This window comes from Cyprinodon tularosa, unplaced genomic scaffold (genome assembly GCF_016077235.1).
Source record: "Cyprinodon tularosa strain WSP-4 unplaced genomic scaffold, ASM1607723v1 ctg278, whole genome shotgun sequence".
NCBI classification, from domain to species: Eukaryota; Metazoa; Chordata; class Actinopteri; order Cyprinodontiformes; family Cyprinodontidae; genus Cyprinodon; species Cyprinodon tularosa.
In genome coordinates, this window is record NW_024038983.1 from 1,234,051 (window position 1) to 1,262,032 (window position 27,982).

Consider the following 27,982-nt stretch of genomic DNA (forward strand, 5'->3'; position numbering starts at 1 on the left):
TACCACCCAGTTGTTATTTTGGTCTGAGGCATGTGCAGCTGAAACTTCCCAGAAACAACCTTTCAGCATTTATATTGGGGTTACGCTTATTTTCTATTTTCAAAAACTTGCAGTTACTGCACTTGCAGCTAAACTCCCACGAACAAATAAAACCAAGCTCCAAGACAATTAGCAGCAAAATTATGTCACTTCAGTTTACTGAAGGTTTGAATCCAGCAATATCTTACTGATGCAATTGCTAAAAATGTTTTGAAATTCTCATAATGACATTTAGATAAAGTTTATAATTTCCTACACTCTTTTCAAAGACTGTCTCCCCCTTTTTAATCTATTTCTCTTAACTGCCATACTTCCTAGCTTCAGATAAACAAACATTTAAGGCTCTAAAATCCTCTATGGGAACATATTCTGAAAAAGCCCTCAGATAAACAAAATTGTGTGAATAAAGTACAGATTTTGTAATGAAGGATTTGATGTTGCCAGGTTGCTTTAATCAGCAGCCCAGGATACTGCTGGCAACAATCAAAAGCAAAAAAAAAACATACATACTGTACAGTTCTAGACATATATTATGTTATATTTACACCTTAGGGCAATTAATGCTATAAAACTCTGGGACATTAAAGGATTTACTCGGTTTTCTTTGCTAAGCTCAAGTGACCATGCAATAAACAACTTTTTAAAAGCAATTCTCAGAATAGCCATCAATTGTAAAGGTTGGACTTCTTAATTTTATAATCTTTACAAGGTCAAAACTATATAGCTATCCTATATCCTATACTGTAGGTATAATCCTATAGGCTCAGAAAAAAGGATTTTATTCTTGCTTGTTAGAGAAAATATATATTTTTTTTCTTTAAATGACGCATTCAAATGAAATATAATTTCATGGGTCTAGCAGCAGAGCTGAGTATGCAGGTTGTCAAAAGAATCCTGGATTTATCCCAATTACCTTGTCTTAGGTAAAGTTTCGGATCCTAACAATATTATACTAATTGCTAGGGGTGGGTAGTAACTACGTAGTTAGATTTACTCAGATACATTTACTTAAGTAACTTCAAAATAAATCAAAGGCATTTTATGTTTTACTTTTACTTGAGTAAAAATATGTTGAAGTAGTGCTACTTTTACATAAGTAAAAGTTTTGGGTACTCTACCCACCTCTGCTAATTGCTAAGCATTTGTTTGCTATGCAGCCAATGAAGCTGGTTTTATCCAGACAAGGTTTGTCTCTAAAGGCTACTTAGCCCCTTACATTTTGACCTCAGTGAGACTGTTATATTAAACTAATATTGCATTAAAAAAGCTAAAAAAAGCTAAAACACTAATATCAGGTTTCAATATAAGGAGAAAGGTTTGCAATGAGAATAAGAAATACATTTTTACATTTTTCCAACATAAATAGATGACACCCTCTGACCAAAACACCACTTAATATACTATGATAGAAATATTTGAGTTTGAAAAGGCCAAAGCATGCTGTCATGCAGATGAAGCTATTCCATCAAAGATGCTTGTTTTGGTCTCCTTTATCATTTCATCATTGTTTTTCCAAAGCACCTTTGGCTTGTTGCTAGGTCAGATCTGGAAGCACTTTCCTCAATGGGAGCTGGAAGAGGGAGGAGGCAGTGATATGATTGGTCAGACTTACTAATAAACTGAGCTGATGAGTAGAGGGACAGAGGCAGCGCCTAAAGCGCCTAAAGGCACTGGATAGAATGTAAACAAAACTAGTTATTGGAAGGGGTTGTCACGATAACTTCCACTCCACACTGCCCACTGTGTGAGTTTCTGCATGTAGGTGAGAATTTCTGTGATTTGATGTAGGTGGATTTATCCTTACACAGTTGAGTTTAGTTGATTCAAATCACGTTAGGTTTAAAACTGCTGCCCATAGGCTGCAATATTAATATCAGTGTTTTTGTTTCATTTTCCAGTTACAGATAATGCTTTCTGAGTGACTTGAAGGTTTATTCTGTAGCAACATATTGTAGGTAAAACCAGAAAATATCCCTTAAATAAATTCCCACTTTGTGGTGTGAGAAAGACTGCATGTCTGCATGTGTGAATTAACATTTGCGTGCAGACATGCAAGCTGTCCCGTATTTGTCAGTATCCATCCAGCCTGCATCAGTGCATTCAAGTGTGTGTGTGAGTGTGTGGGTGCATGTGCGTGTGGGGAGTTCTGGGTCACAATGGCAGCTGGGGGAACACTGCCCGGGTGCTAAAGTTTGATTGGTTGTCACATGCTCATGCTTCTCTCAGTATTGGCTGGAAAATTTACTACTATTTCCATAGTAACAGGACTGTAAACAACAACAAGAGAGGAGTGCCTGATTGTTTTAGAACTTGTTTATGTGTGTGTTTGTGATTCTTCTGAACATTATTATCCATGTTCTTGTATCCATCGATCTGTTAGGTAAAAACAAAAGGTTTGCAAACCCTCATCCACACTGGCAAACCTTCCCAGTGCTCCCAGTAACAGATGGGGGTTGGAAAAAGGCAAAAAAAACAGAAAAAACAAAGCCATTATCTAAGATAACAACATGGCAACACACGACACTGAAAGAGAGGGCCTCTGTTACAATGAAGACTTATTGCTCTATTTCAAATCTAGCAGAAAATCACACAGATAGCTTTAATAGTTTTCACACTGATTGTATTTTCAGTTCAGAAAATGCTTTTTATCTGGTAAACAGTTTACAGACAAGAACATGTCTAATCAGTGTTCCACTACATAAAGAAAAATCTAAAGTAATAAATAAAGCTACAGTAACAACCAAAACTTGAAACTGTTAAGCATTTGCTTGCATTTAAAGCCCCAGATTCAATATGTTGTAGAAGCCTCATTGTAATTACAGGGCAGATATTTCTCTACTCTCTTTGCACATTTACAGTACAAAGAATTAGTTAAATTAAATTAAATTCAAGTCTAGACTTTGAGTGTGCCATAGAAACACACCAATGTGCTCTGATCGTAATGCTAAAAGTGTAACCCTGACTGTATGCTTAAGGTTATAGACTTGCTGGAGGGTGAATCTCTGCCCCAGCCACAACAGTCTTTCAAAATCTCTTACCGGCTTCCAGCAAAGAAGCCTCTATAGGTTTTCTAGAATCACTTTCTATTAAGCACCATCCATTTTCCTATCAATTCTAACCAGCCTGCCTGATCCTGCTGAAGAAAATCATCCCCAAAGCAGAAGGCGGCAACCACCACAGTTCAAGGTGGCAATGGTGTTTGGTCACCAATCATGGACTCATCTGACTGGAGCTCCTTGTTTTTCATGTCTGCTACTGTATGTTTCTTTAAATGGCTAACAACAAACAGAAAGAAGGATTTATTTTTTTTAAGCCAAAAAGCCTTTTTTGCTGCTCTTCCAGAAAGACAACATCATTAACAGTATAAAAAAAAGGTCTTCCCTCCTGAGCTGTCGATCTTTGCTGCTCCTCCAGTTTTACTATGTGGTTCTTGCTAGATTACCTAATTAATGTTTTCCTTGCATGCTGGATTTAGGGTATCAGAGCTCAGAGGACTCAATAAAAACAATGTAGGTCAAACCTTGCAAGCTTTCCTCACACCATTTAGCTGTATTTGTACATGACATTTTGTAGCAAATAACTAAAGTCCAAAAACAACTTCTGAGAGACAAGAGCTATTGACAAAGTCTGTTTCTTGAAAGCAAATTATTTCTTCAACAAAAATGCACAGTGGACCAAAACACAGCAACATATTTTATATTTAGATGCTTCACCCTAAGGCTGGACAATATTTGCGACTGGCATACATCTCCAACAAAATTCACCCACACAACCAGACGTTCGGCTGCACCTTCCAGGAAAACAAGATCCTGTTAGCAGCCCGGCAACAGCTTGAATGTTCCAAATGGCTCCATCGTCGGTGCCAGAGAGGGTCGGACACAAACACAAAGCTAGCTGAAGTCTACAGTTAGAAATAAATTTACGGTGACCCTGTGAACATCATGTTATCTCCAAGTGTTGGGGTAAGCTAAAAATAAGGGAACAATTCAAATGGATACCATACTTTCAATCAAGCAGCAGTTCGGCAAAATAGATTGGTTCTAAATGTTGTCAAACTCATATAAAATGAGCCATATTCTGTCCAGCATAAGAATGTTGTCTACTGCAATAAAGCCTTATAATCAAAACTATAAAAACTGGAATTAAATATGCCTAGAAGAGCAATTTTGATAGAACAGCACAGAAACAAACTTGTCTTAGTTTTTTCCCTCAGGTACCAGTGTTTGGATATTGACACCAGGCTTGTTTTTGAAGTTCATCAGGTGGTCATACAAAGCAACAACGGCATGCACATACACACACATAGAAACGCACACTCTGGGAATCCCAAAAGGCTGATGCCAACAAGTGAGAAACACCAACAACCACACGTGTTGTGTTAGTAACCTCAGCCCTCTGTGTGTGTGTTTGTGTGTCTCAGGGGAACAGGAGCTCAGGACTCAATTAGGCCGGCATGAGTGGAATGCTTTCAGAGGGAACGGGACAAGATGGCTATGAGGTCGCCAATGTGCGCCTCTGTGTCTCACTTGCCCTTCATCTCAATTGGTCTCGCTTCGGCTGACCCATGGCGGCGTGAAGGGGAGCCATGTCAGACACGCACATTTATATACACACACAGAGTGTCATGAAGTGAAGAAACGACCTGCCTGGACAGGCTGGAGGACCCTCAGGGGTCCTCTGCTGTGTCTCCTGACATGTTCTCTCCGACTTCATTTACACCGGGGAGATAAAAGAAGCCTGATCACCAAATGAAGCGTGTTTAGTCGTCTTGTTACTTGTAATAAAAGCCTCTTTAAAAGTGCACTCTATTGATTAAAGTACCAATGAGTAAGACGTTCACCGTAAAACCAAAATAATTAACCCCAATAATTATCATTTCTTATCCAGGATCAGTCCTCCCCAGCAACGTTGGTCAAATTCTGACCTTTTTAACTTAGAAATGCAGTACAGAACTACTTGAGTTTACCTAGTGGTTCCTGAGCCAATCATATTAGAGTTTCCAGGGTCGCCATAACAGGTGGCAGCCTTTGGTGTTTTATGTTAGCAAAAGAGCAGCATGTTGCTACCCGATCTGTTCCATCAGCTCATTTGGCCATGTGCAGGAAGATATTCATCCAGGTCGCCATAAATAATGTAATTATGGAACTAAAATAGATTATTTCCATCCTTAAATCACTAAAAAATACTAAAACACTAACATTGCTCAAAAATATTTTAAGACTTTCCAGAGACAGTTTGATGTTTTTTACATTTTCTCCATTAAACTGCTCGTCTAATATCATCATCAGACATGCTCAGAGGAGTCCGGCAAAATATAGATAAAACAAGTATATCTGCATTTTAGTTGTTTCTTTCTTCGGATTAGACTCTATATAACATAATGTTAACACAAATGGAAAACATAAAACTAAAAAAAGACTAGATTTATGTTTAAATTCAAAGCCGAAAAAGTTAGCTCCTGGAAGTAGCGTAGGAGCCCATTTCCAGTATAGATTGGGCACAGACAAGTGATAAAACAGAAAGGATTTCAAGGCATTTATTTACTCTGGAAATACATTATTAACCTTTAATACATTATAGTTTAGTACACTTACTATTTTTAAGGACAGAAAAACTTAGACTTAGACTTGTATTTAGACTCAGCTTTATTTATTCCTTGGGATTACTCCTTCAGAGAAATTCTGGTTCCAGTAGCTTATACAGAGTGCATTAAAAGGCATTAAAGATAAAAAATACAACGGACAATATAAAAGTGTGTATATAGTACAAAAAAGCATAAAAAAGTTGTAATGTCCTGGAAAATGTTTCCTTTAGATATAAAAATATCTGCACAGCAGAGAGCAGAGGAAAGACTACATAGCAATTGACTTGGGTTATTGCACTTGTACTGCAGAGATGTACCGGTACTGACATTATTACACAAGCTACACAGTAGCTGGAATGTGTTATTGCACAGTGAGACAATAGGTACTTTTTTACACAAGATGTCAGTAATTTAGGATTTTTTTACAAGTAAAATCAAAAGCGACCTGGATGTATATCTGGCAGCGAATGCGCAAATGAGCTGATGTTAGGGATCCAGGACGGATCGGGTAGTGACACAACAGCTAGCAAAAATGGAAGCTGGGGTGAGAAGTGAAGCAGAAATTGTATCATGTACTGGTCTCACTTGAGAGGGAAGGAATGCTACGTGTGTAGCATGTTTTACGGATTTCAAACGCTATGTGTCATTATTACTTATTGTTCTTTTAATTTACAATTAATGTTTTTTTATTTCTACCCACTCTTTTTAACTAAAGGTCCAATCTTTGAATTGCTTTTGGGGCAAGTCGTGCCCACTTTTCCTTTTTGCACGAAATAAAACTCTTGCTTTTTATTTAATCCAAGATTTAAAAAAAATTAAAATGCTATGAAATATTCTTATAAACAATCAGAACATGTTTTTTTAGAAGTTAGGATTGTTTCTCCCAAAAAAGATAGAACGCAGTGATTTACCAGTTTTGTAGATTTCGTAGCGCAGTGAAAAGCCCGCCCCCTGCTGGGCGTAGTCTGACACAAACTTGATGTGAAGAGATGGACCAGACGATATGATTGGAGCCGGGGCAATGTTGCTGCAGTGCTTTCCCAGCAGGTCGCCTGCTTCCGAGTTCCCATCATGGATCTCTACATAGTCATATCTGAAAAAGACAAACAAGTCTCGTTATGAATCTGATCTCTTGTTTTGCAAAAGTAGCTAACATTGATGTAGACCCCACACATCCTGGTCATAAGTTGTATTAATGTTTATCTCAGAACAAATGGAAAAAAATAAGCCAATACAGAAAAATGTTCTTCCCAAAGGAGGGCTCTCTGGTGAACTCGATACACAGCCAGCTTAGTCTGCTGCTCTGCTGGAAGCAAATAATGTTTTTGCACTTTAACAACCTGCCTTCCATCTTCTTAAAAAACTAAAATCCCACACTTGTGCTGCTTCTTGTCCTTTTTTTAATGCAGGAAAAAAAACATTTTTACATGCTGTCATCTGTTGTTTGAACTGTTGAATGAGATGTGAGACAGGGTTTATACAGGAATTATTAACTCTAATTTAATGATTTTTAATGCTCTTAGAAATTATTTTAATGCCATCAACAAATACCCATGACTCTCATATATACACGGTAAATTCCTTAATATTTTTCTTCGGCAGGCTGCAATTCCTCAATTTCCAGCCACTTTTGTTGAAATTAGCCTTTTCCCCATTCTCTAGCCTTTTCTCTGCAGCGAGCTTCTTTTTCGAACATCCCGATCAACCGGAAGCAGTTCCGCGCAAATATATCACAATATATTTGCAAATATATATATTGTTTCATAAATTTTTTTTTTTTTTAAATAAAACATTTTAAATGCCAAAATCATAGCATTAAAGAAGTTTAATGCCAAATTAGGCCTTAATTAAAAATAAATAATTATTTAATGACTTTTAATCATTTTTAATGACCCGCGGAAACCCTGTGAGAGATGGAAAATCTAACAACCTCAATATGTCCTGATGGATGGATGGATGGATGGATGGATGGATGGATGGATGGATGGATGGATGGATGGATGGATGGATGGATGGATGGATGGATGGATGGATGGATGGATGGATGGATGGATGGAAATAATTGCAGATTAAAATCAAAATATAAATTCTCATTATTTTACCATTCGGTCGTAGATCAATGTCCGCTTAATCTATTGTTGGAAAGAAATACTGAGAATTACAAAAGTGGACTGGAAAAAAAAAACTTGAAAGACACCTCACACTAAATATAAGCAGACAGGATGCTGGGAATTGTTTTCTACCATAAAAGGACATCACTGGCAAGAAATCTATTTCTATTCCTGTTTCTTTCATGTTTTCTGACAACAAATGTTAAGGTCTATCTGTGGACTCACAGCAGGAGCGCTGCCTCTGCGTCTGGATACCAAAGGCACACCTGCCTGTCTCTAAAATAGCTTCCTGGGAATAAATTCCTGGAGGGCGTTATAAAGGAAGGTTTTAACATTTGATTTAAACTAAAATCTTCTTCACAATTAGGAATTTTCTTTAACTACTGCAGAGCAAAACACTTTAGGGTGAACTTTACCTGTATGCTCGTTTACAGCATAACAATTACGTCTGACCACATCAGAGCTGAATAATTTATGCTGCGCAGATCTTTATATATTTCTCTGAAGCTTGTGCAGCATTGAGTTTCTGTATAGTTTAACAGTTATTTCTGACTTTATTGCTGTTAAAAATAACACCCACCAGCAACCCTGGTCATTAAACTGACTTATAACACGAAGGTATCATGTACCTCTGGATAATAAAAGTTAAGCTCATGGTAAGCTGCTCCCACACAGCACACATATTAAAAATACATGCATATGAAAAGGGTGTTAATCTTTTCACTATTTGTTAGCTGGCATTTGTTGCAGCTTTTCTTTTTTTAAATATAGTTAGCAAACCTGGAACCTAAAAGCAAACAGGACTTATGGCACTGGAGGATATACTTTAAAATGAAAACCTTAGCTGTACAAAATATAACATTTTCATTTAATATTAAAAGAAAAAAATGTGTGCATATTAAAATTAACATGCAACAACTATAAGATTCTTTTCATCCAGGGTAAATTTCAGCCTGCTTTATTTTACAACATTGTTTCAACCATTAAGGTTTGCAGATATTTGATCCTGCAAACCTTTCTTTGGGTCCATTGAGGCTGAGAGTTTTGAGGCTTGTTTCTGATTTTCAACAAGTCAACAACGAGCATCTACAGTATCTAGCCATAAATCTTTTTTTTTTCTTTATGCAACGTCATGTCGAAGTGATGATGCCATGTTTTTTTAGAGACATGAGCCGTTCCTCCGGGGGCATCCCTAAAAGCCATTCTTGTTTTCATATGTGAAGAAGTGAATGTTTATAGTCTGATGGAAATTTTAGACTACATGGTGAGAAGCAAGAAAATCTAACACTAAGTTCATAATGTTTAGGTGCTAAGAGTGTGAAACTGTCCCATATGGTCATATTTTCTGATGACCAGATGATAAACATTTTCTTCTATTTTCTCTTTCTTTTCCATTAGAATCAGTGAAGGTTGTGTTCTCGGTAAAGTGTTTTTATTATGTTTCAATTAAAGTACAGAGTAACATGGTAAAAACTGTTCTGGGTTTGTACGTTACATTTCTGTCTAATGTCCTGCCAAAAAAAAAACCTTAAGACTAAAAGCTTGAGAACTTTCTTTGAAAAGTTTGGACTCCTTTAAATATGACTCAATCTATGCATTGTTTTTCTTAATTGGAAACCCAAATAACATTTTTTAATTACCCCATGTGTCATTTTACAAATACATAACAGACATTCTATGTGAACATAAACTTAACAGATCCCTGCATGTAAAAAAAAATCAAATGCAAAGAAGAATTATGTTTGTGTTTGATCTGACAGGTGAGCCTCCTCCTAACATGCTGAGGGTCACTCACCTCCTTCTCTCCCATCATGCTTTGTGCAGAAACTCCCCCTCTTCAGATTTATGTTGCAAACTGTCACTTTATATGCATGCTTGTCTTCTGCAAGCACTTGTGGGTGAGTCTCATATGTTTCTTAAAACAATGATTCATTATCCAGACAGTTCTCCACACCTCTTTTGTGTAATGGCAACTCATTCTCTTAATACTCCTCTATGTGTTGCTTTGCCCTTCTGTTCTTGCTTTAAACTTAATGAATGTTAAGCAGTTTAGAGATTATAGTATCAACTTTGTCTAAAAACAAGAAAGCAAAGAAGACAATATCAGATTGATCTGAGAGGACACCGAAGTGTATCTAAGCTGCCTTCTCCACGCCTCAGACTAGCATGGACAGGTGTCCTCCATTCCTTCTGCTGCATGCTTTTAAAATTAAACAAACCCACCAACTCTTAAGCCTTACATTCATGCAGCATGTTTATGTTGATGAAAACAAATCTAGCGGTTTAACACAGCTCTGGTCAGAGGGGTTTGAGGTTTCCAATCCATACAAGAGTGGGAGTTACACGGCTTCTAACAAACTGTTTAATCCCATCATCTCGTCTCTCTTTTCCCCCCAAATATATTCCACTGTAGCTGTTCCAAGATGTTCTTAGACTCGCCAAAGAGAACAACAAGACCTCCAAATCAGATTCTCCCACACATGTTTTTAAGTCATTTTTATGTTGAGTAAATGGAAGGGGAATAAATTCTTGATACTAAATAGACTTTAACAGTGGACCTGAGTAAGTGTCACGGTAACATAAGGAATGTAATGAGCGAGGAAGCTCTGATAAGGCTGTCAGATAAATATCCTACCCTACAGCTTTCTTATTTATATTTCTTTTCAGACTTTTTTATGGACCAAAGTTGTCATCGTGTCTTTATGTGAGAAACATTGTGATGATGGAGGGGAAAAAACAAAGGACCAATAACATAATGACCACACCTTCCAATAGCACCATTTCAAAATGAGTAAAAAAAACTCAATAAAATATACTATTTATAAACAATCATTGAGTGTTTGTAAATTAAACAACTCAATCTCAGTCTCATTTGATTAAAGCCCACAATAAGTCTTAAATCCCTGTTGTACTTAGCAAACTTTACACATTTAGCTTGTCATAGGCCAGAAGAACGCTTTTCTCCTGGGCATCTCCTAAACATCCAGATGGTTGCTATAGAAACTTAAAGCCATTTCTAAGATTAAGCCTTGGAGAGTTTTTTTTTACCTTTCTTACAAGACTGTGTACCATAGCAAATTGCACGTTGGCAAACTGTCCAAAGAAATAGGCAAAAACATGAAGTCTAATGAACAGACTGACATGGATGACTAATTAAATGGTAACAGGAACTGACATCAGTTTGCATAAATGTCAAGTAAATTACTAAAGAAAAAAAAGCTAAATTTAAATTGATTTTAAATAAGTTTATCTCAAGCAATTTTACATTAAGAAAAACAACATTTTTTCTAATGTCTTTTTTTTTTTTACCTAAACTTCCACAGTAATATTCATTACTGCTAAATAAAGATATTTTTTAAAAGTTTTATATACATCTTTTCTTGGTGCGATTCCAAATGTCTGCATTTAAAAATGTGAGAATCAGATAAAAATGACAGTTGTTAATAATAGTTTTAATACAAACTGCAGATGCTGGAATTTTATATTGGGTAAATCGTTTCATACATATCACTTCTGCTTTAGTCATGTGTCAGTGTAAAATTTAGCCATAAGGAGTATTTTTAGATCTTTCTTAGAGAAGCAAAACGCACTGTTGGCTCTCTGTCAAACAAAGGAAGAAATCATAAATCTGCCAGTTTCCTCCAACCCCTTTGACCGATAACAGATGCTTCTTGCAAAGCATCAATGCCTGTAAGCAAAAGCAAACTGTAATTTTGCAGTCGTTCCTCTTCTTCTACACTTCACTTATGCCTGATTGTTTTTTAAACAGGGATCCAATCAAACAGAAAAGAATTCAGGAGATTTGAAAGCTTTGTTCAGGCAACAGGCCAATCCGTGTATCATTCGTTCTTTCTATTTTCAATTGCCAATCAAAAAACAAAAAATAAAAAATTGACTGGTTATTTTGTTTTTTGTTTTTTATCGTTAAACCAAAAACGAAAAAAGGATTGGTTTTTCATATTTCAATTCTAAGCTCAGATCAAGAATACGAAACGGAAAAACGGACAGCAACGCAGAATTTGATTTTAATATTTAATCGGTACAGTTTACATGACCCGGAAGTTTGGTGGAGCGTTAGCTAAAAAAACAATTGGCTTACTCCCACCACGTTCGATCAAACTGCACCAGATAAGGCAGTCGGACCTATCAGCCATGGACAGTTACGTTTTATTTCGAGGATCCAAGCGTGTGACTCTTGAGGAGGACATGACAACGGAGAAAATTTGCAGGATTTTCCAGGTATAACTTTTTTCTTGAAACTTTTCTGTGCACTGTACTTTTAACTAGCAACAACAAACAGCTTCTCGATCAACATAGTGTATGGTTCTCAGTGTTGGGCACGTTACTTTGAAAAAGTAATTAGTTATAGTTACTAGTTACTTCTCCCAAAAAGTAACTGAGTTACTAACTGAGTTACTCCACAATAAAAGTAACTAGTTACTAGTAAAAGTAACTATTGCGTTACTTTTGCGTTTCTCGCCCCCGTAAACCTCACCACCCGGCCCCCACCTTCTCGCCTGTGTTTCCAAAGCCAGCTGAATAGAGCGGACGACAAAGACAAGAACCTGCAGACAGTTTAGCATTTATTGCAACTCAACGTAAATGACATCAGGGGGAACGCGATGTGAAGTTTTATAACAGGACATTCAGGTCCGGTGAGTATATGAAATTAATAACTGGGGATGTCTAATTCTGAAATCCTGTGTGTTTGGGTTGTTATAGATACTGCAACATCTATCATCTATCTATCTATCTATCTATCTAGATGTATACTCTGTGTGTGACATAAAATATGGATCTCCATCCCTGCCACAAAGGCCATCAAATAATGTTTAAAATAAAAAATACAGTAGGTTGAGAAGGCAGAGTATCCATCCATCCATCCATCCATCCATCCATCCATCCATCCATCCATCCATCCATCCAGATTTCTCCCTTTCTCCATACAGGCTATCATTTCTGGCTGTTGTCAGGTTCATTTGATCGTTCACGCTCTCTATAGTTCTCCTGTGGCGCGAGCACAGAGCGACTGTTGCGCGCCTTTAGCGAGCATGCGCGTTTCCTGTCGCTTGCGCGGTGACTCTTGCCGCCTGCGCTGTGTGGAGATGCAGAGGTAACCGTTATGTGATGGGGAAACGCAGCTCGACGTAACACCGGTATTTCCATGTGGAAAACGCTGTTTTGCTGCTGGAGTCATCCTCACTCTCCATCTCTCTGTGTGTGCTGTACGTTAACACCCACCAGCAGAAACACCCACCTATTCAACTGACAGACGGAATCTCATCCTCCCCTCTCTCATGACAAGGCGCGCACCTCTGGATGACCTAAAAAAATAATCTTTAATATCTCTTAAACAAAAGTAGAACAAACAATATTTTTTTCTGCACAAATCTGCACTAACGTTGCACTAACCATTCAGTCTATTTGCAGAGTTTTTTGATGTGGGTGGGGTGTCAGCTTCACGCAGCTGCGCACGAGTCCTATAATGAAAAAAGGTTCATTGTGCGACCTGAGTAACGCGCAGTAACGGGGTGCCTGCAATGGTAACTGCGTTATAGTTACAGTCAAAGTAATTAGTTAGATTACTCGTTACTAAAACAAGGTAACGGCGTTAGTAACGCCGTTAGTTTCAACGCCGTTAGTCCCATCACTGATGGTTCTAGCGTCGCCATGGTAGCCACTTCATTACCCCAACTGCTGCGCAAAGAGCTATTTCCGGGTCACGTAAACTGTACCGATTAAATATTAAAAACAAATTCTGCGTTGCTGTCCGTTTTTCCATTTCGTATTCTTGATCTTTTGGTTTAACGATAAAAAACAAAAAACAAAATAACCAGTCAATTTTTTATTTTTTGTTTTTTGATTGGCAATTGAAAATAGAAAGAACGAATGATACACGGATTCAGGCCCATTATTTTCAGATTGATTTTACAAAAATGAGAAGAAAAAAAAAAACATACCGTCTTTCTTGGCTAATGAGATCCAAGCCTGTTTTTGCACAAAGATCCAGTTTTAATTTTCCAAACTACTGCTAAGAGCAGAACAAAGTGAAGGACAGACTATGGACTGAATTTGAGGTCTACTCTGCTGGTACATTTAGGGGAGGCTTCTGCACAGGAGCAGCTGAAAGGATTGTTTCCAGACACTAATAACAACCCATGAGGGATTTAATGAGTTCTTACAAATCATATCTGATCATGTTCAGTTCCTGCAAACTACCGTAAATTCTCTAATATAGGCCCGGGCCTTTATTTCACTCAAGTGCATTGCGGTCCAGGCCTTTATTGGATACAGGCCAGAATTAGAGACAGGCCTCTATTGCTATTTGAGCAAAACAGACTACCAGTGGAATGAATAAAAATGAGATTTTGTGTCTTTTTGAACCTATAAAACACTAGGTTCATTTATTGAAAAAGTACAGTTACCATGTCTCGCTTGGTTTGAAGTAAAAAAAATAAAAAAAATCCTCCAATTCTGTTTAATTCTCCTCCTCAGTTTTTCTCCTCCTCTTCATCTCTCCCTTTAATCTCCTCATCACTCGCGCTCCTCCTGTTCTGCTGCGTGTCTGTTCTCTTCCTCGCGCAGACGGGCAGCAGTCAGGGCCTGTCGTCTAGCTGCGCAGGGCTGTGGTACTTGTATGTTACTTACTACCACAAGTATAATGTTGAGGTATGCCCAGAAAAAAACATTTATAGCCCCGGCCTGTATTAGAGACCGGCCATTATTTACCTCATCTGACAGCGAGACCGGCCATTATTAGAGACCCGGCCGCTATAGGAATACAGGCCAATATTAGAGAATTTACGGTATTCGTAAGATTAGATCCAAAACATAAATCAAATCTGCCAAATTAATTTAAAGAAGAGTCTATACTCATGGCATGAAATTTGTCGTTTCTTAAAGTCAGGATTTTTAAATTCTGTTTTCTCTTTAGGCTATATATCATAATAAAGCAGTTAGAAGCACTTTTTAATGTGACCTAAACACATGCGTATTGTTTGGACCACATATTTAAGCAACGGTGTTGACTTAAAGCACCAGTCGGGAGCGTGTCAGGGAAGCAGGTAATAGAGAGCGAGCTTCACTGATATCAGGTAATGGGTTTCTTATTGCTTTGCGCTGGACAGTGAAAACTAGTGAGTGTACATGTGTGTAAGTGTTTATGTGGAAGTATGTACAAGTGTTCAGCCATAGTCTGCAGGACAACTAATCGATTCCTCATTATGGTTTTAACACACATTGATCAGAATCAGTCCTTCACTGAAGCACACACACACTGACACGCATAGAGTTATTACAGTAGCAGACATTGATCAGGTAGACCCTCAGGGCTCCAGGCAGTATCCATAAATCACAGCAGTAGTATTATCATTATAGCCAACATACCTGAAGGAGGTTATGCATAAATACCTATTCTAAACTCAACACATGAGAGGTTAACATTTCATTAAAGCTTTTAGCTCATTTTCTTTGACAACACATAGAAAAATAATGATCATATTTATATATATATATATTTTTTTGTTTTTGTTTTTCATTGCTTTTTTGGGGTAAGGGGGGTCTTCTAGATGGAAGGATAAAAGATGACCTCTGCTATCCATTGACTACTATATTATGCTCTAAATGCTTCATTTGGGTCGCATTTTTTATAAGTTTAAAATGGAAAAGCTACTTGTTGATACAACATAACAGAAGTTAGAATGGCTTGGGAACCGGTGTTAAACGTACAACTAAAAAGCTAAATTAGATGTTTTTTACTGATATCAACGATGATCAACTTAAAATCAACTAAAATGCAGAGCCGATAGCTCTGCCTGGTCCTTTGCTTCTGCTGTTGGTTTTTATTTTAAACTTTCCATCTACACTATCTGGATGTGACACGGGGTTGTTTATGGGGACAGTCCGACGTTAAATAAGTCATAATTTACAATAAACAAATTCAGTCTGACTAAAGCAGAGCTAAGGTGAAGATTTTGACAGTTGTTTCTTCTAGTTTCCCGCAAGTTATAGAAAAAACAAATAGAGTGACAATTGAAAAAGGGCTATAAGTATTTCCTCAGGTATGCTAAGTATTTCCTGAAATTCTTAGAAACACATTCAACATTGATAAACAGATTTTTGAAAAATCAGGTCATCACCAAAATCTTGTTTTGAGAATCTATTAAAGGACTTGAATATTTTTGCTGAATGTTTCAAAAACAGAAGCACCATAAGGACATAAACCTTCAGATTACATTTTTTATGTCAAGTTTGAAATATGCAGACATTCTTCTTTATAGCGTATCAGTGTTTTCACCCTGAAAACAGTAAAACTAGATCACCTTAAAGGAAACGCTTTTAAGCCAACTTTGATGTGGGTTCTTCCCAGCTTTTAGTGGTTTATCTATCAACAAACCACAGCATAACAGTTAAAGACAATCGTCTGCAATTACCTTGGTGAGACGGCAATGGACATACACAGCTAAGTTGGCAAGCAGATGTGAAGTGAACAATAGAACACATAAAACTCCATTATATTTAGAGCCTTTAGAAAATCTGTCGATTTTGTATAAACTTGGGTCGTTGTGATACACGGCACCATTGATTGGGTAGATTTGAAATAATTGAGGGCTTAAAGAGAGATGCATCTCTGCAGACTTACAGAAAGGTTTACTCATTGGGAGATTTTATCATTCAACATTAAATACAGTATATCTTCTTTCTCTTTCAGGCAGGCAGATTTCATATGCCCAGATATTTACATTTCACTGCAGGGCAAATGTTGTTTTTCTCATTTAATTGCTGCAATTATCTTCTAGCTAACATGTTTCCTTTCCTGAAAAAAAAAAAAAAAATTTCCATTCAATTATTTGTATACAGACACCTTTCTTTAAAAAAAGGAACCCCGGCATGAAGAGAAATCCTAAAAGACATTTCTCCGAGATCACTTGTTGCCATTGCTGTATAATTGTTAACCAAAGAAGATACTTTTAACTAAAAAGCACATAAATAGGCTAAAAATGTTCATTTCCTTGAGTGATCATTTATTTCCTTTTTCCTAAACAGAGTGATAACCCCTTTCTTGGCTCTTTGTTTGAACTTCTGTCTAGATGCTTGACTCTCCTGCTGGTAGAGTCACCGTGATGTTAATCCAAACATGCAGGCTGCTGCTAAATGCCCACAGCTGGTAATCGAACTGTCACTCCACATGCTGCTGCTCTCTCCTCCTCCCTCTGCCATCCTTTTTCTTCCCTCCACCTTTTTCCTCTCTGCCGCTCTGCCCCGAGGCCAGTGTCGCATCACATCACTCCATCTTTTCACTATTCTCTTGGTCAGGTCTGCAGGACTTCTGCCTGCCGGCCAGATGTATCTGAATGTGCGATAAAATATTCCTACATTTGCAGACAGCAGTGTTCACATTTGATATGTGACTCACATTACACGAGACACGCAGAGAAGACAAGGAAACGGGCATGAAATTAAATGACGGATTGGGGCAGAGCAAAAAAAAAGGTCTCAGTCACTGGTAAAATTATATTACTCACTTTAGTTTCTGTCATATATTTTTGTTACAGTAGACATACAAACCTACTCATATTTCTTGATGTTTTTTGTTAGATTGTTTTATTTATGATCCATTCACAAACGGAAATGTGCATAACCTAAAATGTATTCAAGGGAGCAACACAAAGTATGAGGATGGGAGGGAAATTGTTCATAATTTGTTTAATGTTTTAACATAACAATCTAACAAAGTGTTGTTTACATTTGTAGTTAGTTCTCTTTCATCTTATACCCTTAAAAAATCCAGTTTCCTCCAATAGTAAGATATAACAAACATAGATTTGCTGCTATCTGAAAGACTTGAACATCATCGTAAAGACAGAGAAACAGCTGAAAATGTAAAAGATTATTCAAAAAATTAAGTTGGGTTTAAAAAGAAACCTTTGAAAATTCATTGAGCGCAAGTTAATTTATCAGTAGAAAATGAGTAAGGACGGCGCAACTGCAAACCAACCAGACATCGCCGCCTACCTTAAATGTTTGCCTGGGAAGGAGGATAGTTATGCCTGTAAGAGTGACTCTGGAGGAGCCCCATAGTCCACCATAAGTGCATCTCTTTGAGTTGTAGAAAATTGTCGATAAGACAGCTCCTAGCTGTGAAAGTCTGGCCTTTATAGCTGAATGCAAAAAAGGGGCATAAGAAGTCCTGTTTGCTGCTCATGTTAGAGACTATGTGAAAGAAGGAGAGCTGGATGGACTAAAAGCTGCAATACTGAAACACATGTGGCATGAATCTATCACCGCACTCACATTGTCTGTGTTTTTTACTCTTTTATAAATGTTAAACTATTCTGTGTTTATTATTTCAGATAAAAGTACAAGTTTCTGGATGAAAAATGAACTAATATGGAAAACAGTTTTGCATGGCACTGCACACTATTGCTTTTTCCTTCTACTCTCCACACAGGCTCCATATGTTGCTTGTTGAATTCATGACTGGACTTAAGTACCAAAAATATTCTCTCACTTCATAGTTCATGCCTCATGTTGTATGAGAGCATTTTATTGTTGGAACTCACCATATTAAATGTTAGTCTACTTCCTGTCTTTGAAGAGGCAGATGGATTAATGGAGGTCAAAAACAGAGTTTTAGGTGACACAAATATAGAACGAAAGTTTAGGGGGAGAAAAGAGATGGATCTAAGATTTAAGAAGTAAATCACTGAATGAAGACAATCCAGAATTTAACTTGCAGTTAACATTTTCTGATATACCAGCTTATAGAAGATGAAGACGGCTTGGTGAGGGACAGAAAGAAAGGAGATAAATTTGACTTAAGGACACATTGTGGATCAAACAAATATAGGCCAAAAAAAGAGAGCAGAGGTGATAGAGAAGGGAGGGGGGCAAGAGAGATCGAAGAAGGTGAGATGGGCAAAGTTGCAAGAGCAGATGAAAGATGATAGATGGAATCCATTGAGCAATGGTGACGAGGGTGGGAGTGGGGGACATGAATCTAGTGGCGAGAATGGGGCAGAGAGCCAGTAGGAAAGAGGAGAGGAGACAGAGCGACAGGAGGTATCTGTCAGGATAATTTGTGCTTGCCCTCAGCAGACCCTGACACTGCACTTTTCCCTAAGCGGCCGTGTGTGCGTCTGTGTTTGTGTGTTAGCCCTCTCCAAATGCTCCAAATTGAGATCTTGTTTTTAGAGGCACAGCAGGGCAGCAAGCCATTGACAAACATGAGATAAACAACCAAACCAGTAAGTCAAAGCACTAAATTTTTATATTCTGCATCATAATGACGACTGTATACAGTTCATCAGAAGTCCCAGAAGTTCGCTCAATTTATTGAATGTTTATGTCCAGCAAGAAACTATTCTTGACAAATGCAGCTTTTAAAACAAAGGAGTACATTTCAAATCCAGGATAACAATCGTATTGTTTATGTAGGAATGTAATTAAAAACTATCAACTTTACAATTTGAGAATCATACTGTGTTATTTCATGTAAACAAAGTAATCATTAAAAACTAAAACGGTCTCTGGATAGCTAGACCCTTAACCCCAGACTGCTCACTGTGCGCTGCTCACTATGGAGGATCACTAATTTCTAAAGCCTTTCCTTTCCTCTCTTAAATTATTCTCTGGTATTTTAATCAAACATGATAGGAAGCACAAGCTTGCCCCTTTAATTTACATCTGAAATGCAGCCCTTCATTGTTCAAACACTGATTTTAACATGCATGGCTAAGATTTTTAAATCTGTTTTAGGAGATACGCTGATGCTGAGCGGTGTGCAAAAACCTCAGGAATTGAAACTTTTTTCAATACATATAGCACCATATACTAGAAGTTATATTTACTAAGTGCTGTTCCTCTGGCAGGTGCACCATCTCTTTTTTTACTTGGTAGATTCTGTACAGACGGTCCATATTTCAAATTAACAATCTCAATCAAAGCAATTTGTGAGCAGGTCTCTCAGTATAAGATCATTTTAATCCATCAGTGCAGGAACGGCAGTGTGGGGTTTCCAGAAGACTAAAACAGCAAAACTTGGGACTTAAAAGCAATGAAGAAAGTATAAATTAAAAGAAGCAGGTTTCCTTTCAATGATTATTTGCTATATATATTTATTTGCTACATATATTTTATACATTTCTGAACACTTTTATAATTGAATATACTGCTTGAAAATGTGGAACTTTTTAAGCGTAATTAAATAACTCATTGATTTTAATTGTATTAGTCACCAATGATATTCCAAACTTTACACTTTTCAGATTTTATTTCTATTTTCAACCCTTAGTCCTTTACATTACTTTATTTATAATGATACCTCAGACAAAACCAATTTGTAAAAGACCTAGGACAAAACTAGCATGTTTCTTTTTGTATTTTACTAACATAGCAATAAAAAAAGGTTCTTTCATTGTCTCCCTTTTTTCTCTTCCTTCTTTCATTTTCTCCTCTTTCCAGTTTTTCCTTTCCTGTTCTACTTACTGTACATTGCAGTGTCCATATAATCTGTAACACTCCCTACGTGAATTATAATAAAGCTATTTACATGCATAAATCAACACTATGGTGATAGCCGTACTGCTCCACTTGTGAAAGCAAAATCTGTTGGCCTCTTTTTTGGCATCAAGACAATTATTCCTATTGCCCCACTGCAATAGGACACAGTAAAACAATAAATAAATAAAAAATAAAGAACATAGCAGACTGTGATCTTTTGGACAGCTTGAGATGCAGTAAATGAGTCAAAAGCAAAGGAAGTAACATGGTACAAAAAGACTATTAGCTGTAGAAGCCAATACTTTCTTTTGATGATAAACAACATAGTTAAAGGTTAAAACTTTGGAAAAATGCAAACCCTTTAGATTAAAAACATAATGTGCATAATTTATATTGCAGTTTTACTAGTTGTGCACTCAGACTCAGGCCACGACTGCACTTAAGGAAACAGAGAAGCATATTATTAAAGCTACAGTGTGTAATTTTCAGCGACATCTAGCGGTCAGACTGCAGACCGCAGCAACATGAACGTCTCCCCCCCCACCGCTTCTCCCCCCCCCCAACAGTACGGCGAGCGTTACGGGACAAAATGTCTTCCACGACGTCCACATCACCTACCTTCTCAAGTGATGAGGTTTGTTTACATAGATAATTTTACAGATAGTATTTCATTAGTCTGTGTAGGGTATAGATTTCATGTAGACTTGAGATAATAAATATACCCGTTATTTTTTCTACATCGTTGTGACGTTTTGGTGAGCTGCTTTGCATGGTGATATAAACAGACGAAGTAATTGTAGTCATTAGTTTAACAGCGAGATTGTGTTCGCTGGAAGAATACATATTACCCGTTTACAGAGTCCAAGTCTTGTTTGTGGCACGGGGGTTACAAGGCGAGGAAGAGGGCGAGGAAGAGGGCAGAGAGGCCGGGGTGGGCGTGCAGCTAGGGCCAGACTAGAGCAGAGGAGGAAAGGCTTGAAGATCTCCAAAGGAGCCGGAGAGAAGTAACCGAGGTATATATCCAGAAAATTATTTTAAAGAAAATTACTGAATGATTACCTGTGAAACGTCAGGGACGTTGCTGAATAAGTATACTGGAGAGTAACAGCATCATCACGCAGCATGTTATTGTTTTAGACAGGTCTGAGCATCCTGTACTCCAAAAACTGCAGTGATATTAGACAATTGTGTGTGTAGGATTAATTACCTGTCCAAGAGAAAACTGGCAACTTGAGCGTCACTTTGAAAACCTTTTTCCTCCATCAGTGACTTCCATCGTGTAAATGCCGTGCCAATGTTGATCCGTGTTTTTTGCCGTTTCTTGTCACGCTTGCGTTTATTCTCGTCGTGTTTCCGCTTCTTAGATGACGGGGGTTCGGTGTCCGCCGCTTTTCGTTGTGATACAGAGTAGGTATGATCCTCCATTCGTCTGATGTTTGGCCACACAGAGCCAAACAGTTTGCAAAGTCACTCAAGCCTGCCGCCTTGTTCACCTTTCTTGTTACTGAGGCGCAGCATACCTGCTTCTTCTTCTTCTTTGGTTTCAGGCAGACTAAACGCTTCTCAGGCATAATACTGCCATCTACTGTTCAGTACCGTCTCAGTTCATCTCTCTCAACTTGCCGTAGTTATTTTCGAGCGTAATGGGAGATCTCGCAATCGCTAGTTTGTTGCCTCTGCGCTTGCCGTAGCGCAAAGATGTCAGCCTCCATGGCTGCGAGACCCGCTCCTATGTAATTATAAATAACGAATTCTAAGGCAACGCAAATATTATGGTTAAAAGGCTGAGCTCATAGGTGATGATAAATAACATAGTTATGTATAATATATTAAATTTCTGACTTTATATGCCTGTAATTATTACACACTGTAGCTTTAAGCATATTTACCAGTTATTATGCAGGGCCACAACATTTTTAAAACATCACAATAGGAAATGAGTAGCAACACTGATGCCAACCTAACTAAGAATATTAAATAAGTTATGAAATGTTGTCTTTGTCTTTCCATGTCTATGAAAATGATCAGTACAACCAGCACTCTTCTAATCCAGCATATTTGCAAAGAACTGTAAACCTGCTGCTTTAAGCAAAATGCATAATGTAACATATATATTCACGGTCCTGTGAGTGAAAATAAGCATATATTTCACCTTTTATGCTTATCCATGAAAAATATATATTTTAAAGATAATGCTCTACTTATTTATATTAAAACGAAATGCATAACTACAAAAGATCCCCCCTCTAGAACCATTTATCAGATTAAAAACTATACCTTTGTTGGTGCTTGTGTGTACACTTATTGATTATTGTGTACAACATACACTAGTGCGACTACATTTCAAGCTTGTGGGGGGGGTTGTTCAGAATAAATTAGCCCCTGTATATGGGCACAGTTAGATTTTTTTGTTCTAAATAAATACGTTTATGATTTTACTCTCAAAATAGCAAAAATAGGTATAAAACTGTGATTTTATACCCAAGAGACATCCCATATGATAAATGAGGAAAACACCCAGATTTCTGGGTGAATGTTTTATATTTTGTGGTTACTCACAATCAGTGGACGACCATGGATGTCTATATGAACAAACACCAACAGCCCTTCCTTCTCTTTGCCCTCTGAACCCTACGGCTCGGTTTCAGGCCCACATACTCAAGACCCACTGAGGACCAGGAGCTTGTAAACCTAAATATCGCCTCACCAAAAGAGCACCAGCAACACTACATATATCTCACTCTGCAGGCAAGAAGAGGTCCTAAAAAATCCAACCATGCTATTGCTTATTACAACAGCATTTTATTCTCCTGCAAACTGGCTCAACCTTAAATGGATCTAAGAGGAGTGGGACACAAGTAAAGTTAAGGGTGTGAGAAAAAGGGCAGTGAGGAAAAATATAGAGAGAAAACACCAGAAAGAAAAATGGACAAAACCCCCAAATAATGTGGACAGTGAGTATAACTGGAGAAATACCTAGAGCCCAGGGACAAAGAGAGAAGTATGTTTTTCATTTTCACAGCTCTGTGGGAAAGCAAAGCAGAACAAAGCACAGTGGGCATTTTCTACTTCTCTGCCTGTTAACAAACAGGCAGCCTGTAAAATATTGATACTTCAATCCCAGGAAAGAAATGTCTGAATGATTTTGGTGCTTCTGAGAAGGAAGAATTCACCTATCTATAATTGATACTGCTGAAATAAATGGGTTGAGAAACCACTGAAACTGAGGCTGGAAACTGTATGCTCTACTATGTGTATTTCTGTATTTGTCTCTGTTGCTGTCTGGGACACAAAAATTTTATCTGCAGCTTTTTACTCATAAAGTTTACCAAAGGTTTTTTTCTACTGTGTATGTTTAGCAATCACTCATTTGTGGCTGCCACAGAGATAAGAACTTGCAGGATTTAGATACTTAAGACTTCACAAGTCATTGTTTCAGGGTCTTATTTTCTGTTTTAGTTCTGCAGATATCTCGTAAATGTCAACAGCTGTCCTTGATCTGTCCACCCTTAGTCCATTATGTAGTGATTCAGCAAATTTGTGTCAGTGCATAAAATGTCCAAGGCAATTTCTTCTTTGCTTGCTGAACTGGACGTTTGCAGTAATGCAGTAAAACTTATGTGCAGAATGTACTACCCAGAGGTCCTAGTACATCCTGATCTGTGTATGCGAACAAACTCTGCTGACTTTTGTGGGTTTATTAATAAACCCAACAAGAATTGGCTTAAATTTGGAACATATCACTCAAAGTCAGAATAGTGATTCCACTTAGATCCTGAGTTACCTCAGATTTACTTTAAGGAGGTAAGAATGACTTGGATTTTAAGTGCAAATTTGAGAAATAGAAGAAGAAATATACAACAACATTAGTATGGTGATACTTTATGTCCATTATTAATATTAAATTTAAACAAATATTTTCTGTAATGAAAAATGGACATTATACAGTACAACAAATATTTGTCAAAAGATAAAGACAAAAGCCAACAGAGCAGAGCAGAGTCAAAATAATTATAGTGTTCTGCCTGGTGAACTTACTAACCCTGCTAATGCTAATGTTAGCATGCTAATTCTAACAAACACAACTAATCTAACATAAATTCATAGGAATTTCCCACACTAGAAAGCAAACTCCTCATATGACCCTATACGTCATTAGAATGTATCTTTAAAATGTAGATTTAGGGTAAGTTTTATTAATTAAAAATATTTTTTATTTATGCCCAGTATCATTTTAGATTAAGCAGTGTATAGTGGAGTATTTTGATTTTGTTGTTGTTTCATTAATGCAACACTAAAAGGGATAGTTTCGGTAATTGGACATGAACTTGCCACCGTGCCAACATGCCAGAGAAAAAAAGGTTTGTGAAATACTTATATAATGAAAGAAAAAAACATGCATGTGTTTTGTTGGACTATTTCAACAATTTTAAAACATCCCATAACTACATCAGACCTTGATAGTATTAACGACTATTTTTTGGGTGTTATCACTCTGCTGCATAGATGTAGACGACAGTTCATGTAAAAGGAAATAAACTAAGCAGCTAATCAACAGGCCAAACACCTAAAAGCTGTTTATGAAAGTAAACAATTAGACCATTATTTGTGATTTTTTATATATTTTATATATTGTTTATATATAAGAACACCTGCTCAGGTTTGTGACACTTGTTATAAGATAGTAGACAAGACCATTTTTAAAGTCAGAATTTAAGATAGAAAAAAACAACATTGACAAAGGATGAAGTAGAGAATGCTCTTAATGGTTTGTTGTTGGCTTTTTAAAAAGGAAGGTTTAATTTATCCGTAGAAGGACTGCTTTGTGGTCCTACCTCCAGAGGAGACACGGGTCGACCACAGACCCTCAACCCAGCTCTGGCTCGCTGTCTGCTTGGCAGGCTTCTCCAAACTACCACATGTTTTCCTCTGGTCTCCTCCTGAACTAGCACCTGCAAACTGCTGCCCCTCGTCTCTTTTTGCTAACCTTGAAATATGTCTGGCCAGCGAAAGCAATTTGCACTACGGACAACAGAGGAAAGGTAAGATCGCGTTCTTTCCTGCTGCTCCGGAATTCCAGAACACCTTCTCACTTTCCCACTGTTGTCCGTAGTGGATCCGTCCACCAACGGTTGATAAGCTGTTTAGTTTGATTCTGTTAGCAGGAACTGTATTTTACATCTACAGGACAGAGCGATAGCAGCCAAGAAATAGTCCTAACTGACATCATGTTCTGAAATTGTTCTGAGATTTAAAAAAAATGTTGAACTAGTCTAACTAGAGGGACGACAGTGGCATCAGGTGCAGGAGTTTACCCTGCACCGGCTCCGTCTATTTGTGTCGTTGTGTCCTTCGGAAAAACACTCCCCCTGCATTGCCTACTGATGGTGGTCAGAGGGCCAGGGTGGCGCCAGTGTACGGCAGCCATGCTTCTGTCAGTGAGCCCCAGAGCAGCTGTGGCTAAAATGTTTTTTTCCACCATCAGTTTGTGCATGAATGACTGAATGTAGTTTATTGCTTTGGTCAAAATCTCCTGACTTGAAAAAGTGCTATATAAGTACAGGACTTTTACCATTTAACAAAACAAATACATAGTTTTTCTACCCTTTGATTACTTAAGTCCCCATACCATACCGGAACTACTTTTTCTCCGTTACATTAAGGGCTATTTCTCATGGCAGGAAGCTCATTGACGGTGGGCCACTCTTGCATCTCAGCCACATATGGTGAATGTTTCACACAACTTCATGTCCCACAGCTCTCAAGTAGCGTAAAAATTAGCTGGATAAACCTAACTGAGTTTTTCATTCTTTTTATAGAGAACATGATATAGTTATTGAGTATGTGTTGTTATTTTACACATAAATGTCTGAAAGAACACATCTGTGATTACTTTATAGAACTCTAATCCAACAATAAAATTTTTCATAAATATATTCTAAGTTTTAGACTTTATTGCTGCGTGTTTGATACCTCGATGTGCAACCAAAGCCAAACAGCCCAGAAACGTGATGAAAATCATTTCCTGTAATCTGTTTTAATACAGTCAAAGTGTGAAAAAGCTTTCTGGCACAGTGAAAGTGTCGTAATTAGACTTTGATAATTAGAGACAGGGGATGGAGGGAGGTCCCAAAGTGATTATTATGGCAGAGTGAAAGCCAGAGAAACAGAAGGAGAGTGGGCTGAAGTTCACCACTAACTCTCACTCTGAAATAGGCGAGACCAAAAGCTCCAGGCAGAAAGAACAAGTTAGAGAAACTCAGAATCACAGTAGCTTTAAAAACCTCCCACCATTTAAACCATTTTTCTCTCAATAGATCCTTTGTCTGCCAGCCATTAAGATCATTTCTGTGTTTTGTTGTTGTTGCTCACCTGCAGTCCAGCTTCTCCATTTCAAAGTGTGGGTTGAAGTTAAGGACTATGCGCTGCGATGGCTCCGGGGCTGTGATGACCCAGTGGCAGTTCTGGTGAGGGGGATACTCCTGCGGGTAGCCAGGGGTGGTAATGTAGCCGGCATCGCTGGCATCTAAATAGCCACCGCATTGCTCAGATGCTGGGTAAAGAAAAACAGATAATGGTCGAGACATGAGTGACACTGGGAATAATAAATGAAGTAACTTTTTTATTTATTCTGTGTTATTTAGAGATCTTTATTTAAGTGCCAATGCTGTTGGTTTGTTGAAAATCAACACAGGAAATTACAAAATCACACAATTATAATCAGAAATGCAGGCAGGATATGAGAAACTTAACAACCTGATAAACAAAGGCATAGTTGTGGAGAAAGATGACTCACAAACTTAATATCTTACACACTCAGCCTTCCAGAAGCCCCAGTTACTGTCACAGAGCGGATTCACTTGTCAGCAGTCATATGTCTGTCTCATGTCATAAACAATGCCACTTATTCACTGGTGCAGATGCAGTCTGACACAGATGGACAGCACTTCCACGTCTGTTTAACCCAGCAGCATAACACATGCAACTGTTCTACCATAACAGTGGCTACTCTTTTAAACTGATGGAATTAACTCTCAACGCTGGACTCCTATACTGTCCAGGAACTTAAATGTTGTTCTGTGATGGTGGATTTATGGTATTTATTTACCTTACTTTTCACAATCTGCGGATTGATCATGAGTGAATATTTAACTTTTTTTTAATTGTTTTTTTAAAGGATGATTAAAGCTTTTTAGGAGACTTTTCTTGCTTTTCTTTTTCTGATTTCATGTTCAGTCCTTCCTCTAGTTCCATGAAATATAATACATACCTCTTAACATTTTTTCATCTGTCATATTACAACTAATCTTTTCCCGGCAACTATGCTAACAACTTTGAACAGTACCCATGTTCCCATGGAAAAAAAAATTCTCCACAGCATGATACTACCACTACTGTATCTCAGCATGGAGATGGGTTAATCAAGTTGATCTTTATTTATGATCTAATTTTACTGAAGCATCTTCTTCTATATTTTTGATACGTCTCCTACATTGATTAAAAAAAATGCAAACAGCATTTTGGTTTATTTCACTTCTTCAGTGAATTTCTTTTAGCCTCTCCTCCATAAAAGGAAGCTTTATGGGATGCATAAGTAGTATCTATCCTTTCAAAAGATTTCCCCACCTGAGCTGTGGAATATGTCATCTCCTTTTGATCTAGAATGGCTGTTTTTCTGATTAAAGCTCTCCTGCTTTATGAGGGACAGCCATGTTCAGATGGGCTTTAAAATATTTACATACATTAT

At 37.6% G+C, this 27,982-nt stretch overlaps 1 protein-coding gene across 3 annotated transcripts in view; it reads right to left on the reverse strand.

Annotated features, from left to right (window-relative positions):
* The window catches only part of LOC119786748 (neuropilin-2-like), a 120,054-nt gene extending 93,217 nt beyond the window's left edge, over window positions 1–26,837 (reverse strand). For all 3 annotated transcript variants that reach the window (XM_038290266.1, XM_038290264.1, XM_038290265.1), the window contains exons 1-2: window positions 26,608–26,837; window positions 6,535–6,716 (exon numbers count right to left, since the gene is read on the reverse strand). In XM_038290266.1, coding sequence (XP_038146194.1) covers window positions 6,535–6,716; window positions 26,608–26,822 — 397 coding nt within the window. In that variant the 5' untranslated portion in view covers window positions 26,823–26,837. The remainder of the gene's footprint in view (window positions 1–6,534; window positions 6,717–26,607) is intronic.
* Window positions 26,838–27,982: the final 1,145 nt, after the last annotated feature.